Source organism: Herpailurus yagouaroundi, unplaced genomic scaffold (assembly GCF_014898765.1).
Source record: "Herpailurus yagouaroundi ecotype Mexico unplaced genomic scaffold, PumYag 250, whole genome shotgun sequence".
Lineage (NCBI taxonomy): Eukaryota > Metazoa > Chordata > Mammalia > Carnivora > Felidae > Herpailurus > Herpailurus yagouaroundi.
The window spans coordinates 14,170,919-14,195,927 of NW_024412467.1; the positions used below are offsets into that span (position 1 = coordinate 14,170,919).

General features: G+C 38.7%; 1 protein-coding gene and 1 long non-coding RNA gene across 4 annotated transcripts in view; one reads left to right on the forward strand and one right to left on the reverse strand.

The window, feature by feature from the left end:
• Positions 1-6,319, reverse strand: part of HIVEP1 (HIVEP zinc finger 1) — a 56,316-nt gene extending 49,997 nt beyond the window's left edge. For all 3 annotated transcript variants that reach the window (XM_040460609.1, XM_040460608.1, XM_040460607.1), the window contains exon 1: positions 6,229-6,319. In XM_040460609.1, the coding sequence (XP_040316543.1) occupies positions 6,229-6,304 (76 nt within the window). In that variant the 5' untranslated portion in view covers positions 6,305-6,319. The remainder of the gene's footprint in view (positions 1-6,228) is intronic.
• Positions 6,320-6,393: 74 nt separating this feature from the next.
• LOC121020535 (uncharacterized) lies at positions 6,394-22,801 on the forward strand. The gene is made up of 3 exons (XR_005786182.1): positions 6,394-6,927; positions 19,847-20,011; positions 22,676-22,801. It is a non-coding gene; the product is annotated as an uncharacterized LOC121020535 (long non-coding RNA).
• Positions 22,802-25,009: the final 2,208 nt, after the last annotated feature.

Consider the following 25,009-nt stretch of genomic DNA (forward strand, 5'->3'; position numbering starts at 1 on the left):
AGTGTTAAAATACAGGCACGACTGACCCGCTGTCAAGACACAAAACGGTCAAGAGAACCAGACTCGGGGATGATATAGGTGCCCGAACGCTCAAGACAGGGGATTTAAAATGACTATAATCAACGTGTCAAAAGGGCTGGAGGAAAAAGTTGACAACATGGGAATTTAAACTCAGTGAGATGGTCAAATGAAAATGTTAGAAATAAAAGAAAAAGTAATAGAAACAAAGAAAGCCGTTTATACACTCATTAGCAGATTTGACAAAACTAAGGAATCAGTGAACTTACAGATTAACCAAAAAAAAAAAAAAATCACACAAAGAGGAAAAACAGCATGGAGGGGTCCCTGGGTGGCTCAGTCAGTTAAGAGTCAGACTCTTGATTTGGGCTCAGGTCATGATCTCAAGGCCTGAGATGGGCTCTGCATTGAGCATGGAGACTGCTTAAGATTCTCTTTTCCTCTTCCTCTGAACTGCTCATGCTTGCTCACTTTCTTGGTCTCTCTCTCTCTCTCTCTCTCTCAAAAATAACTTAAAAATGTAGGGGCGCCTGGGTGGCTCAGTCGGTTAATTTAAGCTGCTGACTTCAGCTCAGGTCATGATCTTGTGGTTCGTGGGTTTGAGCCCCGTGCCGGGCTGTGTGCCGACAGCTCAGAGCCTGGAACCTGCTTCGGATTCTGTGTCTCCCTCTTTCTCTGCCCCTCCCCCACTCACACTCTGTCTCTGTCTCTCCAAAGTAAATAAACAATAATTTTTTTTTTAAAAGGAAAGAAAACCAGTATGGAAACAAAACAAAAGAACAGCGCATCCAAGACCCATAGGACAATGTCAAATGGTCTAATGTAGAATTAGAATCACAAAAGGGGGGGCACCTGGGTGGCTCAGTTGGTTAGGTGACCGACTTTGGCTCAGGTCATGATCTCACAGTTTGTGAGTTTGAGCCCCACGTCAGGCTCTGTGCTGACAGCTGCTGAACCTCTGCTTCGGATTCTGTGTCTCCCCCTCTCTGTCCCCTCCCCTGCTCACACTCTGTGCCTACCTCTCTGTCTCTCAATGATAAATAAACGTTAAAAGAAATTAAAAACAAAAAAGAATCACAAAAGGGAAAAAGAACAAATAGGGTAGTAGAAATAAGTGAAGAGATAGCAGCAAGTATTTTCCAAAAATAAACAAACCATAGATCAAAAAAGCTTAGAGAACTTCAACTGGATGAGTAAAAATAAGGAAAGATGAGAAGAAAAACCAAAAACTAAAAGTAAGAAAAAGAAAGAAAGGAGGTAAAAACACATAGCTAAGTTATATTCAATGTGCTGAAAACCAAAGAAAAAAGAAAATTCAAAACTTTGAAGGTACCCAGAAGTTAGAAAAATGTATTACAGACAAAGAGAAAAATTAAAGCAGACTTCTCAACAGAAACTCTGCAGTGATACTTTCACACTACTGAAAGAAAAAAATAAATGGCCCACTCAGAATTCTCTATCAAAGGATAACAGTTTGCAAAAATGCAGGCAAAACAAAGGCTTTTAGAGGAAAACAAAAACAGAGCATATTGCCGCCTGGCCTGTGCTGAAATGTTACAACTTTAATTTGGATCTCCACATATAAATAAAGAGCTCCGAAAATAACAATAAAAGGAAATTTGGAAAAGAATTTTTAAAATTGCATCACTTTAAAATATAATGCAGCGAGGGGCAGCTGGGTGGCTCAGTCGGTTAAGCCTCCGACTTCAGCTCAGGTCATGATCTCGTGGTTTGTGGGCTCGAGCCCCGTGTCGGGCTCTGTGCTGACCGCTCAGAGCCTGGAGCCCGCTTCGGATTCGGTGCCCCTCCCTCCCTTTCTGCCCGCCGCCTACTCACACTCTCTCTCCCTCTCTCAAAAGTAAATAAACGCTTAAAAAACCTTAAATATAACGCAGTAGGATGCCACATTGTCCTACATGGTAGTGTGGCAGACAAAATAATGGCCCTGCAAAACGTCCACACCCTAATCCCCAGAACGGGCGACTAGGTTCCTTGACACGTGCAAAGGGGACCTTGTCGATGTGATAAAGTCACGGACGTTAAAATGTGGAGCCTACCCTGGATTATCGTAGGATCTCTTCAAAAAAAATTTTTTTTTTTCAACGTTTATTTATTTTTGGGACAGAGAGAGACAGAGCATGAATGGGGGAGGGGCAGAGAGAGAGAGGGAGACACAGAATCGGAAACAGGCTCCAAGCTCCGAGCCATCAGCCCAGAGCCCGACGCGGGGCTCGAACTCAACAGACCGCGAGATCGTGACCTGGCTGAAGTCGGACGCTTAACCGACTGCGCCACCCAGGCGCCCCTCGTAGGATCTCTTCAAAGTGAATACACTGACAGAAGATGTGAGAGAGAAAGAGAAAGGAAAGGGAGAGAGAGAAAAAGAGAGATCTGAAGTGTGACGACCCCGAACAGCTACTGCAGCCAGGATCCAAGCACAGCAGGCGACGTGAGAAGCTGGGAAGGCCAGCATGGCCACGAGGAATTCAGGCTGACGGGCACAGGAGTTTAGTTCTGCCCAAATCTGAACGAGCAAGGAACCGGATTCTCCCCCAGAGCCTCCGGAAAGGTGGCCCTGCTGACAGACAGCCAGGTTACAGCCTGGTGAGACCACTTCAGGCTCTGACCTAAAAACTGTAAGATAATAAGTATTTTTTAAACTGCTAAGTTCACAGTAAATTGTTCTGCAGCCCCGGGAAACTAACACAGGGAGCCGCTGGGCACAGGTGACTTTAAATTTAAAACCAAGGTCTGTTGCTCCAAAAGGTTACAAGGACACAAAAGGTATGGTCTCTGTGACCACAACAAAATCAAATGAGAAATAAGACGCAGAATGGCATGTGGAAAGCCCCCAAATATTTGGAAATGAAACAACATATTTCTAAGCAGCCTAGGGGTCAGGGAGGAAGTCACAGGGAAATCAGAAAAATCTAAACAAAACTCTAGAGAACTAGGAAAACACCATAAAGAATATTTACCTTGCCCACGATATGCAACACTGAAAATCAGACACTAGAGAAATCTCTTTTGAACCATAGGATGACAAAGAGATTTTTGCCATAATTGCTATGATTTAAAAAAAATTTTTTTTAATGTTTATTTTTGACAGAGAGAGAGAGAGAGAGAGAGAATGAGCAAGGGAGGGGCAGAGAGAGAGGGAGACACAGAATCAATCCAAAGCAGGCTCCGGGCTCTGAGCTGTCAGCCCAACGCAGGGCTCGAACTCACAGACCACGAGATCATGACCTGAGGTGAAGTTGGACACAATCGACTGAGCCGCCCTGATGCCCCGAATCCCTATGATTTTTAATCAGAAGGTAGGTGTCTACCAATAGCATAAAAATATCAATCTTGTCATTTGCACCAAAAACAACTAGTTAGAAAATACAAGGAAAAGATTCTATCTGTAACAGCAATAACAGAAAAATGTCTAGGAATAAATTTGGCACAAAATATTCAAAACGTACAAGAAATTAAGCGATTTTCTGCTATTTTTTTTTTTTTTAAAAAGACTTACAAAACAAAGAAACACACCATGCTCCTGGAAAGAATATTTTGAAGATATTGATTCAGTTCTTTTCAAATTTCTAAACTTCACACAATTTCAAACAATAAAAAAAGTTATTTTTTTATTATATTTTTATTTTGAGAGAGAGAGAGAGAGAGAGAGAGAGAGAGAGAGAGAATTCCACAAGGGGCAGAGAGAGAGAGAAGCTGGGCTCACCCAATGCAGGCCTCAAACTCACAAACCAAAAGATCATGACCTGAGCCAAAGTCAGATGCGTAACCAACTGAGCCATCAAGGCACCCCAAAAAAGTTGTTCTTTTTAAATTCTTTTCATTATTTTTTTTTATAAATCTAATTTTTAAATATTTATTTATTTTTGAGAGAGAGACAGACCACGAGCAAGGGAGGGGCAGAGAGAGAGGAAAACACTGAATCTGAAGCAGGCTCCAGGCTCTGAGCTGTCAGCATAGAGCTCAAACCTACACAGGGCTCAAACCCACAAACCACAAGATCATGACCTGAGACGAACTCGGACACCTAACTGACTAAGCCACCCAGGCACCCCAAAAGTTGTTCTTTTTTTTAATTTTACGTGACTCTAATCTTCACTTGGGGAAATAAATATTCTAAATTATACTATAAAATTCTGAAAAAGAATGTTATAAGGTCACCGACATGGCGAGGCATTTAATGATTAAACAGTAAAGTACTTTTCCAAAATCAGATTAATAGTTAAACTGAAAACTCAAAGAAAGATCCCATCATATGTGTATTCAGTACACGAAAAATATTTCAAAACCTTGGGGAAAGGATGATCTAATTTTTAAACACATGGAACAAAGGGAAGGTAAACAGTAAGCAAACACCACATTCCACACTAAGCTCACTCACATTCAATGTAAGCAATAAAACCACAGAGAAGTGAACTCTCTGGAAGAAATCTGGGTGTGTATAAAAAACTCTTTGATATGCAAAAAGGCAAATGAGAAAGAGAAACATACTGCAATACGTAACGCAGATAATGAGTTGATATTCTGAAAATAGAAAGAACTGTACAGTGATGGAGAATTAAGTAATTTAAGCAATTCAAATGATATTCCTTGGAAGATGACAGAATAGCTAAATAAAATATAAATATTATCAGCTTGAAGGCAGTGAAACAGTAGGAAGGTAGTGGAAAGTTAGTGGGCCAAGATCCAGGGGAGGGTACAGGTCCAAAAGGGTGAAGTCAGCATGTAGGGCTCCTTTTGCTCAGGGAAGGTTTGTCCAGGAGCAGGTAAATGGCTGGGGCAGTTCTCACGACAATCTAAAGGAGCTGAGTAGGTACGTGACAGAATCCAGGGCACGCCAGGCGTGGAGTCCCTATGAATATCTACGTATTCCCTGTTGGGAGACTGAATGGCTTTATGCTAAAAATGAGAGAACTGGATGTAGACCAAGCAAGCTTCATATGAACTGCCAACTTGCATCCAGTGCCCTGGAAAATCACAAACCCCCAAATTGGATTAAGTGGATACCGGATCGTTAGCTCTCCTGGGAGCCTCACAGAAGTGAATTCAAATCTTCTCTGGTGGAAGATGTCAACCAGGACTTCAAACCATTCTGATAATTTTTACTTGTTCTTTTTTTTTTTTTAATTGTTTATTTTTGAGAGAGGGAGTGCGGGCGGGGGGGGGGGGCAGACACACACACACACACACGCACACACACACATGCACACGCACACACAATCCACAGCAGGCTCCAGGCTCCAAGCTGTCAGCACAGAGCCCAATGAGGGGCTCAAACCCACAAACCACAAGATCATGACCTCAGCTGAAGTTGGTGCTTAACTGACTGAGCTACCCTGGAGGCCTGATAGTTTTTAAAATAGAATGTCTAACTATTCAAAGACAACGAGGCACCTCAGAAAAGAAAGAACCAACATCACTAACAGATCAACAAGGGTCCAATATATTGGAACTGACATACAGAGACTTTAAAATAAACGTACTTACTTTGTTTATATTGAAATCTTATTGAAAATTCCAGAGGGATAACTGGAAAGTATAAAAAGAGATAGTAGTAGAGGGGCTCCTGGGTGGCTTAGTCAGTTAAGGGTCCGACTTCGGCTCAGGTCATGATCTCATGGTTTGTGAGTTCGAGCCCCGCATCCGGCTCTGTGCTGACAGGTCAGAGACTGGAGCCTGCTTCCGATTCTGTGTCTCCCTCTCCCTCTGCCCCTCCCATGCTAATGCTCTGTCTGTCTCTCTCTCAAAAATAAACAAACATTAAAAAAAAATTAAAAAGAGATAGTATAGTTGAAAAGCCAAATATAAATGACAGAACTGAAAAACACTTGCAAATTTAGAACTCACTGGATTGATTTAAGTCCAGATTATGACAGGGAACTGGGAGAGGAGTCAAAAAGAAACAACAGAGAATAAAGTACTAGAGACAAAAGGCAAACAAAATGGAGAGGTTTTGAAACAAAGGATGAGTCGAAAAGACTGGAAGTGGAATCTCGGAAGATGAGGACATAAATGATTGGGCACGAATGAAACATGTGACTGTACAAATCCAAGAGTGCTGTAAAGCACACGCATGGTAAATACAGAGAAATCACACCTATTCGCCTCACTCTGTAACTGCAAGGCAGGGGCGAGGCCAAACTCTTAATTAAAAGTCTCAGGAAGACACGTTAAAATGAAAAGACAGGTTACCTTCCAATGAGCAATAATCAGACTCACAAGTGACAATCTCAACAGCAACAACGTGCTCAAGGAGATGAACTGCCATGCCGGAAGTCTCTGGTTTTATACTCAGTGAAAGTATTTTTCGAGAATGAAAATGAAACAGACATTTTCTAATAAATGATACTTGAAGTGATTTGTCACAACAGACCTGCGCTAATGGAAAACTGAAGACTGTTCTTGAAGTAAAATAAAATTATCCCAGATGGGAAACTAGAGATGTAAGGCGAAGTGAAAGAGCGAAAGTGTGATGAATATCGTGGCTAAGTCAAAATGAGCAGCGACTGTACGAAAAAGAACGAAGCCTACGGAATTCAAACACACGGTAACAGACGGCATGGGAGTCAAAGGCGGGGCGGGGGGGGGGAACGAGCTCCTAAGAGAAAAGAACTTCAAGCTGTGTGACAAAGTTCTAGAAGCCTGGAGTGAGTACGGGCACAGCAGCCACTTCTGAGAGCATCAGGAAGCCTCATGAAGGGCATCTCTCCAGAAGATTAGAGCAATTAGTTCTTGCGGCATTCAGGGACATGTGAGTTGAGTTTTACCAACCAAAGTCAGTTCAGAGGCTTGTTAATATTCCTAACGGAGGAATACACTGAAAAGCAATGAGAAGACAGCAGCATTCCTGAACAAGAACCTCAGCCCTGAAAAGAAAAGCAAGGATAGAATGTAAGTGGAATTTGAGGTCAGCTCCCATCCCGAGTAAGACCAAGAATCATCTGGCTAAAGGTTTAAACAGTGCAAGAGACAACATTACTGAACTTCTGTAACATAACAGATGGGCAACAACGTACATTAAAAAACTGTTCAAAAGAAAAAGAACAGTAATTATGGGGGAGGGTCTGAATTCACTAGCCAGCTATGGCAGATGTAGTAAAAAGTCGCTTTGGAAACAAACTTTGGATTTCTCGGTCCTCTTAAATTTATTGATAAATCGTTCCACGGCCTAAGTTAGGACCTATCTTGGAGAATGCTCCACGCACACCAAAGAACATATGTGTTCTGCTGCTGTTGGGTGGAATGTTCTAGGTCCAGTGAGTTTACTGTGCTGTTCAAGTCTTCGAGGCTGACCTTTTGCCTAGCTGTCCCACCCATTCTGGAAAGTGGGCCACTGAAGTCTCTGACCACACTGCTGAATTGTTTACTTGGTCCTTCATTTCTGTCCATTTGCTTCGTGTATTTTGGGACTGTGTTGTGAGGTACATATAAGTTTATGACTGCTATGTCTTCCCAAAGGATTCATTCTTTTGTCATTAGAAAATACCCCTCTATTTTAAGTCTCTAATATAACTACTCGGCTTTTTCATGCTGGCTGTTTACATGATAAATCTTTTTCTAACCGTTTAGTTTCCATCTAGTTGTGCGACTTTGAATCTAAAGTGTATCTCCGTGTAGGCCGCACATAGTTGGATCTTGTTTTTTTAACCTGCCCGACAATCTCTGCCTCTGATGGGATTATTCAACCAATTCCTGTGTGATGTTTCGGTTGACACTGCCGGGTTCCTGTCTGGCAGTTTACTTTTCGTTTTCTATTCATCTTGTGTCTTTCTTGGTCTTCCACTTCTCCTTTACTGCTTTATTCTATATTAAGATGGTATTTTCTAATACAACACTTTAATTTCTTTAATGACCTCTTTTCAGAACTTTTTTGAGTGGTTCTCTTTGTAGTGATCTAGAACTGACCTTGCATTCTAACTTATCGGAAGCTAATGCAGATTCTAATACAATATGGAAACCTTACGACTATACAGCTCTGTTCTCTTTTGCCGTATTACGGTTGGTTGTGCGTATCACTTTCACAAATATTACACGTCCACAAAACACTGTAGCCATTACTCCTTCACATAACTTACGTCTTTGAAGATGCCACTGAAAGAGGAAACCAAGTATATACTTCCAGATTTGTTCTATTAACCTTATTTATCATTCCGATAAGTACTTCTCCTTACTTCTAAAGAGCACCTCAGAAAAACTGGACTTCTGTGGCTATGCTATAGCCAGGTTAGCAAAGGTAGAAAAGTTAACAACAACTGAGAGGAGGCGTTATGAGTAAGTACGTTTTCCATTTTTATAAGTTGTTCTAATGTCTTATGACAGGGCTTGTGCAAAAATAGTGAGCTGGAGAGGCAGGAGATAAAAACCTGACTGTCGTTAACAAGAGAGCTGACACGGAGAATAAAATCAGATACCCGGATGTACTTCTGCAGGTTTAAGAAGGTCACCTGGTAGGAGGCTGACTCAGCCTTCAATACAAATAAGAACTTTTTCAAAGACAGTCAGATTTCCTTGTCTTGAAGGTCATTCAGGTTTGTATCCTGTTGCACTTTCATAAGAAAGATTCCAAAAACTCTGGCAATTTTTCTAAGAAAGTCCAAACGCAGGACTGGGGCCCGTTTTGTTCTGAGTCTTACTCTCCCTATACTTGAAACCACAAGAAAAATACTGCATGATGATAATTTCTTTGAGCAGTATGTGCTCAAGACAGCTCTATTAAATATTCAGGAATTCTGGATTGCCCACACAACCCCGGGCAGCTTTAAAGTCAAGTCTTGGCGGGAGTATTTTCACCACAGGGGCAAATGCTACCAATTGTCCCTTCCCTAACCCAGGGACCAGCACATGACTGGCCCTCAATCGAAAAGAAAAGAAGAAGAAAGCAAGCTTAAATTGAGGCTAACGCTAACCAAGACAAGAAAGTATGAAATCCATTTGATAAACATTTCTACCATGAAGGCTCTAGGGGTTATAGCGTTAAACCTTCAGAAAGGTGAAATCCTCAAATCTTTATTCAGAACATCACAACCTCTCACCAGGTTAACGAAGATATTGTTATCTTACCAAAGTATCCAAGAATAGTTTTAATCTTAGTGCTCAAATAAAATCGTAAGAAAGGATTCATTTGCAGTGGCTGTCCGCAGTCTCTATTAAAGGTTAGAGAAGAGCTTTAATTTTTGCTCGATATACTTAAGTGAGTTCTGTGGTTCACCGCGGAGACATACAATTAAATTATACAGACAATTTAATATAATGAAAAACTTACTTCAGATACGCAATCTAGGTTATACCAGAAGAAATAAAAAATATCTGTGTAACCACACGTAAAAAATAGGAAGAAAGTAATAGTACGTATTGTTTAAAACTCCTGCCTGTAATGCGAAGGAGGTCACTCTCTTCTCTCCCTCACGCACGTACCCACCCACCTTCACCTATTCAGTGACCGTCTGCCAAGTGCCTACTACTCTATGCACTAGGAACTGGGGCAAGTACTGGTGGTGGGGCAGTGGGCAAAAATTAACTGGAGGAATCCCAGCACTCATAGGAGGCAGAGGTGAGTGGGTGAGGGGCAGGGCTCAGCGAGCCGAGGTCTCTCTCATTCGCCGCGTTTTGGAGACTGTCTTCAGGCTAAGAGCCACAGACAGCCATTAAAGGGTTTCATTAAACAGTTTCTGAGTGGCTAACCCCATGCTCGGTGGTGGGCCTCCAGAAATAAACACCCACAGCAACCCCCTCCTTCCCAGTTAGCGCGCTGCACCCCCAATACGATCTGTTCTGCGGTCTGGTGGAGTCTACTTCCCACTAACTAACCATCGGACGACGTGTCGATGCCACTACCTACATTTGTTCTCACTTAAACATTCTTCAGTCCTCTCTGTACCCTTCCTCCCTCGTCCACAGAATCTCATTTGCTGCTTCCGAATCTCTTCTTAAAGGAAACAGTTAATTTTGTGCTTGGTGCTCAGGGCAAAACTCTTAAGGCACCACCACTCACAATTTTATACTCCTCCCATAGGCGGTCCAATCCAGTAAAACACACTCCGAGTTGTGAAACTGACAAAAGGATACCATGTTTGGGTGAAATGGTACTTTGCTATTTCCACAACAGTGTTTAATTTTTTTTTTCTTCTTAATTTAGTTTCCAGAGTTTCTCTCAGTTGTTTAATCCATTTTCAATTTATTCTGCCTCCGCTCGCTTTTATTTTCTATTCTTCCTTTCCTGGGATTCTATTCCTTGGTTTCATGCCCACACTGTCTAGTGCCTTCTCTCATCTGTGTTAACAGAAAAGAACAAGTCTCTCTGTAGGCAATAAGTATCTGAGCTTGCTTCCCTCTTTTTCCTTTTGCCCCACACGTAGATTACAGCAGCCAAGTGGAGAAATGTCTAAATAGATCAGCAGTAACACAGATTATCCTGTTAAGTCACTGTGCGACATTATTTACGTAGAAAATACTGAGGCATGTGCATGGGGTGGGTTACACAAGAAGCAAAGAGTGTAAGTTGAACATAACCTGTTCCCCCCGCCCCACATCATTCTTCCATGAGTCCCCAAGTGAACCAACAGAAAAAGATCCATTCCTTTGTTCTTCACAGTCCTCCAGGATGCGGTCCTCAAAGCCGCTCAAATCCACACGTCGTCATCTGAACCACTTCATCTCTCATACCAAAAAATGAAGCGGTGGATGTAAATATGTACTCTGTGGACTCTCAAGCAAACACGCTTTGAAATTTTAATCTCCCTGAAATCAGGATTCATTTTCTACTCAATTATAAGAGCACTGTGTCACGATTCAACCGGCAGTGACTTTCCCTTTCTAAATGGTGCATGAAATCAGTGCGCATCTCACCATCAATAGCATCTTGAAGTCAATGGAATATGCCATAAAAATGCAAGAGAATGCAAATCGATGATATCGTGAATCCCATAAAATAAAAATCCTGTTAGCTACTGAAGTTTCTAATTTAATGAATGATTACTCAACAGAGAAGTCATCAGTCACAGAATTTGCATTCTGCTAAGACAGTAGGAAGGATTTTTGCCTGTCGTATTCTACGGGCAACAAAGTGTTGGGTGTTTTTGCATTTAAACACCATGGGTACGGAACGTTGAGAGACATTTATTTTACACTGGTGTACTAAAAAATGCTTTGATTTACCGTTGTGCAAATCATCTTCTATGTGGCTGGCACAGTCTATCTGAACAACAATGATCTCTTAGCACCTGGTGTTTTTAAATCTACAAATATTGACAGGATTGCCCTATGGTGCCTTTAGGCCAGACACACTGCCCATATCATTAAAACAATTCTAATCCTTCCGTGGTTCAAATTAGCATGGTTCGTTACACTAGGAGAAAACTTCATGAAACCTGAATGTTTAAATCTAAAATTCCAAGTAATAAAATACTAAAAGAAGAGGGCTTCTTTTCCCTAAAAATCAGAAAATCTGTTGCCGTTCTCCCAAGGGAAATTTGTTAGGCATCACTGCCAGGCTACATAAAACCTCATGAATTTTGATTCTACCAATTCAGATTTCAGGATAATTTGGCCAAGAGCGGAGCTAAGGTGATGGGTTCTTTTGAGGGTTAGACTTTTTCTTTCCTATCTACTCCCCGGGGCTACAAAGAATGTCTGAAGCACAATACAAATTTATTGAAAAAAGAATGAACTAACAACCTTATAGGAAAAACATGATGCATTTTTGGGGCATTTATTAAGAACGCCGAATTTATAAGTGTTTTTATTGAAAATAAACATCCATTAACAAGCTCGTTTAAACACATTATTTCCTAGCAATTAATTTATAAACTCAAGGACCACAACTTGTCAAGAATATATACTTGACGAGTGTTACTATATACTAAAGTAACAAAACTGCATTCCTTTAAAATGCTCTGAAGTTCAGACATCTCAATGAAAAGTACACCAGCCTTTCCTCTGGCTGGGAACTTGCATTTAGTAAATTGTTAATGCCCTTCTAGATTTATTACATTTTGATAAAGCCAACCAGGTTTTGTTTTATTGCACAAACTTTCTCCCAAACTATTTTAAAACCTTTTTATCTTACTTTTATGGCATTAACATTATTCATCTTAATTTCATGAAATGAGTCCAAATTTTCCATAATGCACCTCAATTTTAGTCTCAGGAAGGACTTCACTGTCCCTAACCTAAGAACAAGCCCTTATATTTTCTTAAATATGCTTAGCAGAATTCTTAAGGAAGAGAATGTCATTAGCATTAAAGCACATTATTAATATATAATATTATTCCAAATCAGCCTCATTTTTTAAAGTAGCATATGCTGTACTTAAAAAAACAATGGGAGTATTTTTTGTACTTCTCGCAAACTTACTCATCTTATAAGAAGCTTAAAAAAATTAGGTAAGTAGGTGAGCAAAGTCTAGGTTTCTTATGTACACACTAATTAGAATTCCACAACCTAGTTTTCTGCTCATTACTCTGTTAGTCTCACTTCAGAATTACTCTGTCTAGTTTTTCACAGAAACCTAACTTCCCTCAAGCTTCCCCGGATAGCAGGAGGGTAATTCCAGGGCATAAATTATGCCTATGTTAACAAAAATCCTACTTGTCAAGTGATTCCTCGGAGCAAATCTGAAATCACAAAGTTACTTGAGCAGTCAGTATGGATTCCTTACACTGTCTCTTAAACCATATAAACCATATATATATATATATATATATATATATATATATATATATATATATGCATGCATGCTTAGGACCTCCTTACTCTCAGATCCATGGTAAAATGGATGATTAACAGAAACTATTTTGTACATACAAAACTTTCTGGTGGCTGGAGTATAAAACTTCAGAGTGATATACCCCAGGTGCTGGAAGGAGATGGCTGGCGTTATGACGGCAATGTCAGGATTTTGCTGTTTGAGACAGAATTAATGTGAAAAATTCCAGTGCAAGCTGACCTACGATCTCTACCTTCTTCAGTACCCACTGTCTGAATCCTATTTTTTCCTGCATTATCACAACATTTTTAAAGGAGGTGACTTACACACTATCATAATCTCATCACTCAAAGGGTCATTTAGAATAGGACTCATAGACTCAGCTCTCGTCCAGTTAGGACACGAAATAATGTTAGAACAGCACAGTCCAAGACAAGGACTCGAAGCCTCCTCATTTCACTTCCTGCTTGCATTCTCCTGGGGGTAATGTTATTTGACCTCTTTCAACTTCAGCTATTTAATCTTTGTAACCCTGAAGTTTATAAGGTGCTGAATTCTAAATTGCTAGCTTAAAATCCAGGAGCGTTTTTGTAGAACATTTCCCGAAAATCTTGAGTTCACAGTGTTCAGATACAGAGAGCAAATTATGTTAGAAATACAGACTGGTTTTAAAAAAGACAATTAATTATAACCATGCAATTAAGTGACAAATCGCTAACAAAAACATAAGTAAAATCCCCAAAAATGTGAGGAAAAAAATTGTCAAGAGGGTAAAAGAAGAAAACAGCATAGACGTTAATGAAAGCAGTAAATACGAAATCGTGTACAATTTAACTAAAGCAATAACTTAGAAGGTAATTAATACCCTGAAGTGATTTGAATTAAAAAAAAAAACCAAATGCTTAAAATAAATTAGCCCAGATTCCAACCTAAGAAATTTGATAACAGAGTGAACCCAAAGAAAAAGAGGAAAAAAATATAATAAAAAAGCAAAACTTACTGATAACTTAAAAGGACGCTACAAAAGAGTATGAAGAAAATCAGAAGTTGGTATAATTGGAAGTGAAGCAGATAAGCCTTTTGTAAGACTAATCAAGAAAGAGAGAAAAAGCACAAATGAACAAAATTAACAATAAAAAAATCCAGCAGCAATGAAAGAGTAAGAGAATACCACAAATGACTTTTTACCAATAAATGTGAAGACTTAACAGAATGTATAAATTATAACAATATAACGTACTCTCTGATAGAAGAGAAAAAAGAAAACTTGAGTAGATCCATACTATTAAATATACTGATTTGACACTTAAAAATCTACCCTCAACTCCTCTTGAAAGTCAAAATAGGGGCACCTGGTCGGCTCAGTCGGTTAAGGGTCCAACTTCGGCTCAGGTCATGATCTCATGGCTCATGAGTTCGAGACCCATGTCGGGCTCTGTGCTGACAGCTCAGAGCCTGGAGCCTGCTTCAGATTCTGTGTCTCTCTCTCTCTCTCTCTCTGCCCCTCCCCTGCTTCCATGCTCTCTCTCTCTCTCTCTCTCTTAAAAATAAACATAAAAAAAATGTTTTTAAAACCAAGTCAAAATATATCCTACAACCTTCCTATAAAGCCATCATTCCAGTATTAAACAAATACGTCCATAGGAAACAGGAGGATAGTTCTCAGATCACCTCTACTGAGCTACTATAATTTTGAAATAAGTCAGGCATGGATAATTAAAAGAAACTAAAACTACAGACCAATATCTTCAATTTGAACCTGGATATAGAATACTTCAACAAATATATATTTTTCAAATTTTATTTATTTATTTTGGAGACAATCTTAAGCAGGCTCTGCACTATCAGCGTGGAGCCCAATGCAGGGCTTAGTACCGTGAAACTTGAGATCACGACCTGAGCTGAGACCAAGAGTCCGAAGCTCAATTGACTAAGCCACCCAGGTGCCCCAGAATTCTTCATCAAATATTAACAAATTAAATCTAGCAGTGTATTTAAAAAGATAAAAATCGAGACTAAATTCATTGTATTAAGAAGATGCAAGAGAAGTTTAAACACTAGAATGAGAGAAGGGAGACTCTAAGATTAAGCTCTACATATGAAGAAAAACCATTTGATGAAAAAAAGATCCACTTATGATTCTTTTAAAAATCTCAGTAGATCAAAAAGATAACCTCCTTATGCTACTTAAACAAGCGCACGCATGGACGTGCACACACACACACAAAACAAAACAAAAAAAAAAACCCTGACCCTCCCTTCCCCTAAAAAGACTTTAAACATTTCCATGAAATATTAGAAGCATTCCCTTTACAATCAAGAACAAGTCAAGGACACCAATACTACCCTTCTTTTGATTTTACCAGAGCCTACTGGGTAAAACAAGAAAACTAAATAAAGGAACAATAATTTAAAAAGGTGGAAACAAAACTTTCATTACTGCTAGCATCAGGCTGTTTACAAGAAAATCTCAAGCACCTGCAAACAAATTTTTGGAATGAATGATTCAGCCAAGTGGCTGGATACAAGATGAATATACAAAAAATATACTGTATTTCTATTTGCCAACAAGAGCTAAAAAACAATTTCACATATATACACACACAATCAATGTAATCAGTAAAAAAATAAAGCTTCAAGAAATAAATTCAATAAAATAAGTACAAGATCCATATGGAAGAAATTATAAGACAAAGAAAACACAAGTATCAAAAATATACTATTTTTGGAGATAGAAAGCCTGAAAATTGTGACAATTGTCAGTTTGCCCCAAATTCAATGCAATCCCAAACCAAGCCCCAACAAGTTATTTTAAAAGCTGATTCTAAAATTTAAATGTATGAGCAAAAAACTAGAAATAGTCAAAACACTTTAGGAATTTTCCCTGCTGTGCACTGAAACATGTAGTGATAGTAATTAACACATTGTAATATTAACTCGCAGATTAACAGAAGAGAACAGAGAGCCAAGAAACAAACCCATACCTATCAGGAAAATTAAGATGAAAAAGAGTAAAAGGAGAATGAACGTAATAAATACTCTGGGACAAATAGTTATCCATTTGGGGAAAAAAAAAAAAAAGAGAGAGAGAAAGAAAGTGGAACCCAAACTCACACTGTATTGTTTTTTAAAATAAACTCCAGGGGCGCCTGGGTGGCGCAGTCGGTTAAGCGTCCGACTTCAGCCAGGTCACGATCTCGCGGTCCGTGAGTTCCAGCCCCACGTCGGGCTCTGGGCGGATGGCTCGGAGCCTGGAGCCTGTTTCCGATTCTGTGTCTCCCTCTCTCTCTGCCCCTCCCCCGTTCATGCTCTGTCTCTCTCTGTCCCAAAAATAAATAAACGTTGAAAAAAAAAATTTAAAAAAATAAAAAATAAAAAAAAAAATAAAATAAACTTCAGATGTATTTTTTTATCTGAACGTGAAAGTTTTTTTTGTTTTTTTGTTTTGTTTGTTTTGTTTAGAATAAAACAGAGAAAAAACATGTAAGACCTTGTAGGAGGGAAGAATTTAAGGCAAGCAAATATATTTAAAAATCTCCAGAAAAACAACAACAAAAAAATACTAATCATAAATGAAAAAGCTTAATAGTTTGATATTAAAACCAAGAACTTCTGTGTACAAAAGGTACTTTATTTATTTATTCATTTTTAAAAATTTTTAAATGCTTATTTATTTTTGAGAGAGAGAGAGAGAGAGAGAGACAGAGCACAAGCAGGAGAGGGGGTTGAAAGAGGGAGACCCAGAATCTGAAGCAGGCTCCAGGCTCTGAGCCGTCAGTACAGAGCCCGACACGGGGCACGAACCCACGGACCGCGAGATCATGACCCGAGCCGAAGTCGGACGCCCAACTGACTGAGCCACCCAGGTGCCCCTCAAAAAGTACTTTAAAGAAAGTAAAAAAGTAAGCCCAGAACTAAAGCACATAACATGAATAAAGAGCTGTTATCCAAAATATATTTAAAAAAAAAAAGATGTTTAAAATGCATAAAAGATACAAGTAAGCATTTCAAGAAAGTGGTATACAAGTGAAGACATGTTTAACATTATTACTAATTGGGGAAAAATAAATCCAGAGCAGAACAAGACTATTTTTTACCCATCCAACTGGAAAAAGTAAGAACAATGACAATACCAAGTACTGGATAGCACAAAATGAATTCTTAGACACTGATGGGGGAAATGTAAAATTTCCAAAAAACTCTGGAAAAGCATTTCGCATCATCTGATGAAGCTGAACATCTACGCTCCCTGTGTATGTCCTGGAAAACTCACACATGTGCACTAGGCTATGAGAGTATTCGGAGCTGCACTGTTTGTGACAGCAAAAAGGGAGAAATAACTGAAATCCATCAACAAGAGAATGGAGGTACATATTGCATCATGTAATAAAATATTGTTACAGCAATGGGAAGAAATAGCTACTTTCAACAACATGCATACATTTTAGAAACAAGGTTGAGTGAAAAAGCTGTTAAAATTAGGGAACATAATTTTATTTTTAAAGCTCAAACTCAAGCAAAGCTAAAAAGTATACTGTTTGAGAATATGTAATTATTTTTATGAAGCATTAACACGATGAACGTAAAGCTGAGGACGGTAAATACCTCTAAAGAGCAGACAGAGGGAAATAATGACGAGCACGCAGGCTGATGCGATGGTATTGACGATGCGCCAGTTTTCACACTGGGTGGTGGAATGAAAGATCACCATGTTGTTTTTATGCTTTATAACACATTACACACAGGGGCACCTGGGTGGCTCAGTCGGTTAAGCGTCCGACTTTGGCTCAGGTCATGATCTCATGGTTCATGAGTTCGAGCCCCGTGTCGGGCTCTGTGCTGACAGCTCAGAGCCTGGAGCTTGCTTTGGATTCTCTGTCTCCCTCACTCTCTGCCCCTCCCCCTCTCGTGCTCTGTGTCTCTCTCTCTCTCAAAAATTAAAAGACAAAAATTTGTAATACATTACATATATTAACTTACATATGTCAAATATTGTATGGTAAAAATTTAAAACAAAGTATTAAAATTAAAGCTTATACAAAAGATAGACTATGAAAGCTCTCCTGAAAAACCGATCTATTTATTTCTTCCTAGTTTATACATTTTCCATTCCCACATCTGTGACATTCACTATTTTATTTAAATCCCATGTGGGGCGCCTGGGTGGCTCAGTCGGTTGAGCGTCCGACTTCAGCTCAGGTCATGATCTCACAGTCTGTGCTGGCAGTCGGAGCCTGGAGCCTGTTTCAGATTCTGTGTCTCCCTCTCTCTGACCCTCCCCTGTTCATGCTCTGTCTCTCCCTGTCTCAAAAATAAATAAAACGTTAAAAAAAAAAAAATCCCATGCAATAATTTTAAGAGTAGTGTCAAATATGATGGATGTTAAGAACAAGTAAAGAGCACTGTAAGGAAGAATATAACGATGTTATGGAGAATTATGTGAATGTTACATGTTACGTTTATCCCCAGACTGATTAAAATTAAAATAAATCAAAGTCATCTAATTTTCATTCATGTATTCTTTCTCTCTAGAAAGAGTAAAAGAAACACATTAACATAATTTAGTGCCCTTCTTTATTTTATTGGTGCATAATGGGCAAAGTCACTTTCTTTGCCACCCTATTACACTAAACAGATTAATCTTTTCTTAAAATGTTAGAAAACAATAAAGATCTATCAATGACCGAGGTGTTTTTTCTTTTTTTGTGGGTTTTTTAAGGGCTTGCCATTAATGCTAGATTCAAATTAGTTACTTGTACTAATGGTTAAAAAAAAAAAAAGAAGGAAAGGAGGAGAAAGAACAATAAATAAATTGAACAATTACAGTATCTTCAGTGGAGGAAAAAATCTTAGAACCACAGCATTGTAGAAAAATAGCCATATATAGAAGACAAAAGTCAAACTTTCAGGGGGAAAAAGCAAAGGCCTGTTGAAAAAATAGTGAAATTAAAAAAAAAAAAAAAAAGGGGGGCGCCTGGGTGGCTCAGTCGGTTAAGCGTCCGACTTCAGCTCAGGTCACGATCTCGCGGTCCGTGAGTTCAAGCCCCGCGTCAGGCTCTGGGCTGATGGCTGAGAGCCTGGAGCCTGCTTCCGATTCTGTGTCTCCCTCTCTCTCTGCCCCTCCCCCATTCATTCTCTGTCTCTGTCTGTCTCAAAAATAAATAAAAACATTAAAAAAAATTAAAAAAAAAGAAAAAAAGAAAAAATAGTGAAAAAGTGATCTGCCCTAGATGAATCATCCTAATAAAAATAACAACAAATTTCTACAGCATATTATCCAAAGGAAGAAATGAATTTCCTTTAATCAGCAGCTTGGCCAGCAAAGATTTGAGAAATCTCAATACTTTTATTACTGAAAGATTTTTATCTCATATTGTTAAAGACAAAATGATATTATTCCTTAATTATATTTGAGAGAAAAACTATTTCATTAAAAAAAAAATTTTTTTTAAATGTTTACTTACTTGGGGGGGGGGGGGAGGAGGTGTGAGCAGGGGAGGGGCAGAGAAAGGGAGACACAGAATCGGAAGCAGGATCCAGGCTCTGAGCTGTCAGCACAGAGCCCAATGCAGGGCTCGAACTCACAGACCGTGAGATCATGACAAGAGCTGAAGTTGGATGCCTAACCGACTGAGACACCCAGGCGCCCCAAAAACTATTTCATTTTTAATTTGCCCCGAATGTGTGCGTAAAAATGAAAGCCAAGTAGTAATTCTAGGCAGCGAACCGCACAGAACAATGCTCACTTGGTATTCATCCTCGGTCTTAAATAAGTGTAGCCTGCCAAGTGTAGCCCACTGGATTATTCTGAAACTCATTATCCAATTTCTTCTTCTAGAACCTTTGTTCGCTTCCTCCTTCCTATATAGGCATTTAGTTCACTGTTCTTAAAATTCTTTGCCACGGGAGTAAGAAAGAAGGAAATGCAAAACAAGCACACATTTATTTTTCTCCTTGCAGCAGCTCTAAACCATTACTGGATGTAAAGCATCTCTTACAGCCTGTGTGTCTTAACATGCTTTATGTCTATAGCAATGAGGGAAGGGACCTTTAGTCAACCGTGGAAAGGGGCAGCATGGCTACAGTGATTTCTCTGTTCTTTCTAGGCTTTTCTGCAAGAATATCATTAAAGGATCCTGTTTGTTATGGACCTTCCAGATTGCATGGAAGAAGGGGGTGTGAGAAGAAGAAAACGGAGAGACACTTCAAGGTTGCTGCACATCACAACATAACTACTCAGACCAACGCCACAACATCTTGGAGGTTCGCAGGTTGGTCCAAGGGACGGAAAACCTGGACAGCCAGAAATATTTCTACTAAAGATACTTAGCTAGGAACCTAAATCGATTTAAAAAAAAAAAAAGAAAAAAGACTTTCCATTGGATTCATATATAGCCAAATTACTGTCAAAATATTCCACTATAATTAGAAAATATAATAAGGACAAAGAAATAATAAGTCATGAAATATAAATGCTATAATGGGAGCTTTAATTATATCCTTTTAATCGATTTTACTCATTAACATACAGTGTTGGGAACCGATCCACCTGTCTTCCCCTCTCCACAGACTATTTAATATTGAATGCATTTTTCATATTATCTGGAAAAACGAACACTAGGTTTTCTACCATGAAAACCAATTTTTGCCTTTAAATTTTTTATACAAAATTACAACCATTGTAATTAATAAAAACCATAAAGCCATATAAAGGAAAGTTAAGCTTCCTCAAACCCTTCCTTCCACCTTTGTAAACATATTTGTGTGAAATGTGTATAAATATGTAGGCGTGTATGCCTTTGAAATTTGATTAAACTTATAAACTGAGATATTTTACAAGCTACCGTGCAATTTCGTTTTCCTCATTCATCAATAAACCACCACTGTCAATTGAAAGAATTAACGTTTCTTGAAAAGGTGCATAATATATCCCAAAATACAATGTATTAAACTGATTCAACCATTCTTCCCCCTGACTAGCATTCATATAATTTTATCTATTTTGGGCTTTCGTCATTACAAAAAAATACTGCATCACAAGAACATACAGAGATAGGCACATACATGTTGAAACACAGGCATCAATCACGTTGGTACTTTTATTGCTATGGGACAGTCTCATAAATAGGACTTTCGAAAGAGCTGCAACGATCTCTCATAATCCTACCAGCAATATCTTAATTTGTAGAAACAGTTACAGAATAGCTACAGAAGTAGCTAAAGCACTTCAGGAAGTAAAGTCCATATACTTTCAGGTATCAATCAGTCTAAGGTGATTTCTAATTCCGTGATATGTTTTCACTGATAGATTTAGTAAGGCTGCAATTATAGGGACCTGGATAGAAATCTCTGTTAAGAATACAGAATACATTGGGGTTGACTTTAATTTACCTTTTTTTGACACTTCTGCCCCATTAAGTTCTTTTTGTGCTTCTTCAATTTTATCTAAGAAAAACAAAGAGATTTTACAAATCAATGCATCATATACAAATAAGAATGCAGTAAGACAAACACGCTACTTATACAAGGAGCCTCATACATAGTAATCAATATTTATTGAATTATTTATGAAATAAATATGTGTAAACTGTTAAAGTAATGACATATTCCCTTATTTTAAAACTGAATATACAATTTCAATCACGTCTTTGTCACAAGGACCAGTTGCAATCAATGAATGTTTCCATAATGCAAATAATTAGTGCGTTTTAAATACTGAACGATAATGAACACATGTTTAGGTGCCTAATAAATACCTAAAAATAAAGCTTTCCTTATAAAGACAACATTAATGCCCAGCAGTGATTTTATTAGAGAGATGTAACAAATGACTGCTAGCTTAGAAACAAGTCTAAACGAAGTCCATGGATGGCCTAAAACCTATGCCAAACATGGAAGAAGGAAAAGGAAGAACCGGGCAAGAAATGAAAGAAGCAGAAGAATAGTGGAATACCCGTCCCTCTTGCCAACGCTTGGTACCAGGATGGTTACGTATGAAGTGTGTGGGTAGCCGACTGCAACAGAGAGCCACTCTATCAGAGTAATGACTCTAGAACTGTTACACGTGAGCCAGTTCTGAACGATCAGGCGTAACCCACAAGTAATAAAGGTGTAACCCACAAGTAATAATTACCAAGGCGCGGGGAGGGCTGCCCCAGGAGCGGACAGGAGAGGGTGATGAGCGTGGGCCCAGAGCCTGCAGTTGTTAGAGCTGAGGCTCGGAGCACAAGTGGATGTTGTAAAAAAGCGTGTGTTCTCCTTTGGTTGACAATTAATGTAAGGGCGCCTGGGTGGCTCAGTCGGTTAAGTGTCAGACTTCGGCTCAGATCGGAGTTCGAGAGTCAAGCCCCATTTCCAGTTCAGCGCTGACAGCGCAAAGCTCGCTTGGCATTTTTCTCTCTCCCTCTCCCTCTGCGCCTCTCCCACATGCGTGCGTTCCCTCTCTCTCAAAAGTAAACGTTAAAAAAAAAAAACAATAATTACTTTAAATTGTATAAGGATGTACTGATTTGATGATGAAGACAATAATTCCAGCTTTAATACGGGGGCCTAAGTACTCGTTATAATGGTAGAAGTTACAAAATTCCCAGGTACTTTCTTGTACTGAAGAGAATACAGTACCAATAATTACATAATATTTTAGTTAATGCATGGAAGTATCATTTCACAATTTTCAAAATATTGGTACTTCAGCCATTTACGCCCTCTGGCGTCCACCACCAGTTCCCAAAATGGTCTCCAGTGCTAGGCCTACCGCCACCGGCCACGCAAGATCAACTTCCAAAATGTTGATCCTTTTCCAAACAAATAAAAGACACGGATCCCCACCACAGGGGCCCTCTGAACCACCTGCTTCTTCTCCCATTAACCTTGAGGAAGAAGCCAGAAAATTCAGAGAACCTTCCATTGTCTGATCGAACTTCTTTTAATCACAGGTCGATTCACCCGGTCGGCAAAATAAAAGCGGAGTGAGAGTAGCAGGAAAAACGGAGTCGAGCTAGCTTGAAGTATTAGACGCTGTCAGCACTGGTCAAAAATAAACTTTCATCCTGGTAAGTGTATCCCCACAGTAATGTCCTATTTGTTTGCTAACTATCAGATCCAGCATGAGATCTACAAGTAGAGATAACCTAGAGAAATACTACAGTTTTTCTTATTCACAAATTTTAGTTATTTCTCATGAAAGGACAAGCGAACTGGAAAGGGTCCTAAAAGAAAAGAAAAGAAAACAAAACAAAACAAAAAGCAAAACACCTCTTATTAAATGTAGAAAGTGGACCCTGCATCAGCAGTAACTTTATTTCAAAAAGAAAACTACCAAATGCATGGATGAAATCTGTGTTAACATAAGTAACAAAAGGACAAGGGCCGCTTTTTAAAAAAGTAAAATATATGAAGTATGCTGTATACCTTTGAAATGTAAAGAAACAAACCATGAATTTAAATACACAGTCCTTGAGAAACATAAAAAGGAAAAAACACTCTCATTTCTATGCCAGCAGTCCCTCCAAACTTAAGAACCATAAATATATACATACATATTATACATATTCTGGTAGTAATGACTGTGTTTAAGAGTTTATGCACACATAATTTGGCATTATATAATAAAACACCTTTTTTTATTAACAGAAGCGATTGTGGCTCAAAGCAACAAAAACTCATGATTTAACACATATTTAAGAATAACTGCTATTCAGTACACTGAGGTTTGGCCACCTTCTGCTTGCACTGGTAACATAACAAATTCTTGGAAAAATGACCTCAATTTACATGTGATCACAAAATACTGGTCGTCGTTGTTGAATTTTCAATTAAGTTGCCTTTTTCTCTTGATAATAACTATGCATAAATCAGCAGATTTAGGACATCTACTTTGGTAGGTATAAGTATCTACTTAAATTCTTTTACCGAAAGCCCCAGTTCAATAGGTAAATACAATTTTCATTTAGAGAGCTCGTAATAGTCAGTATTAAAAGCCTTTGCTTCAATTTTTAGAGAAAGTCCTGTTCATATTTAACCTATGCTTTAGGATTTTTCAGGTCAAATATGTTTCAGAGACACTCCAAAATCACAGAGAAAGGACTCATACATTGTCTGCTCTTAATTGGTTCATACAAGGCAACTTATGATTTTTAAAGCACTATTTATCATTTTTTCACTATGACTCAGAGCAATAAATGTGTTTTTACATTTCAACCAATTACACCTGTGTACACAGAATTCAGAAACAAACTTACCCACACTCCATCTTCCATCTTTTCCTATTAAAAATGAATAATGCTCCCTTGCCTAGCCAGCTATATTGATTTTACAACCCACTGCTGGATTCAGAACCTGATATAAAAAGAAGTTCCCTACGCATCTTTTTTCCTTTTTATTTTTTTCCCCTTTTCCCTTTACCAAGGGTAACACTTCCCAGCAGTAATCCACGATCTCACTTGTAAGCCTTGATTTGGGGGCTTGGGGGTGTTACTTAGAATGGGATCTCAGGTTCGGAGACACCTTCCATCATGCCCTCCATGGCACTGTTATCTGAGGTAACAATCTCACAAAGAACTACACATCGAGAAATAAACTGTAGTTTCTCTGTTGCTGTTGTTTAAGAATAAAAATAGATATGTAAGCAAAATGGACATTCACACCATGTCGGTCGGTCTAAGGTGAGTAATGCATTCTTACTGTAATGAGTTTTTAGCGTACTTAAGATGTCATTGTAATTAGTTCAATTTTTACTAAATGTATTTGGAGGAGCTGTCACCTGGTAAAGACTCCAGCAACATGAATGGATCCATAATCTTTTCTACAAGCCAGAGGGGCCCATGGCTGAGCAAGTAACAGGCCAGGAGAAGGGAGAAGCTACTAATCATGTAAGTCGTATTTTGGTTCTGCCACTGTTGAAAATTTACAACTTCTTACAGATTTCCTTCCCCAATAAGGCATAGAAATTGTGAATGGTAAAGATTATGAACAATTTTGTACAATGCCTCACATATTTAAAAACTTCTGTACATGCAAACCATGTAAAAATATTTTATTCCCATCATCCATAAATAATTAAAGGGAAAACATCTCTTTATTTGTGAAAGATAATCTGAAACCATGGAGCAAAAAAAAAAAAAACAAAAACAAAACAACAACAACAACAAAAACACCCCAAAACAAAAAACAAAAAAAAAAACCAAAAAAAAAAAAAAAAAAGAAACAACTTTTCTTGGGGCGCCTGGGTGGCTCAGTTGGTTACGCGTCCCACTTTGGCTCAGGTCATG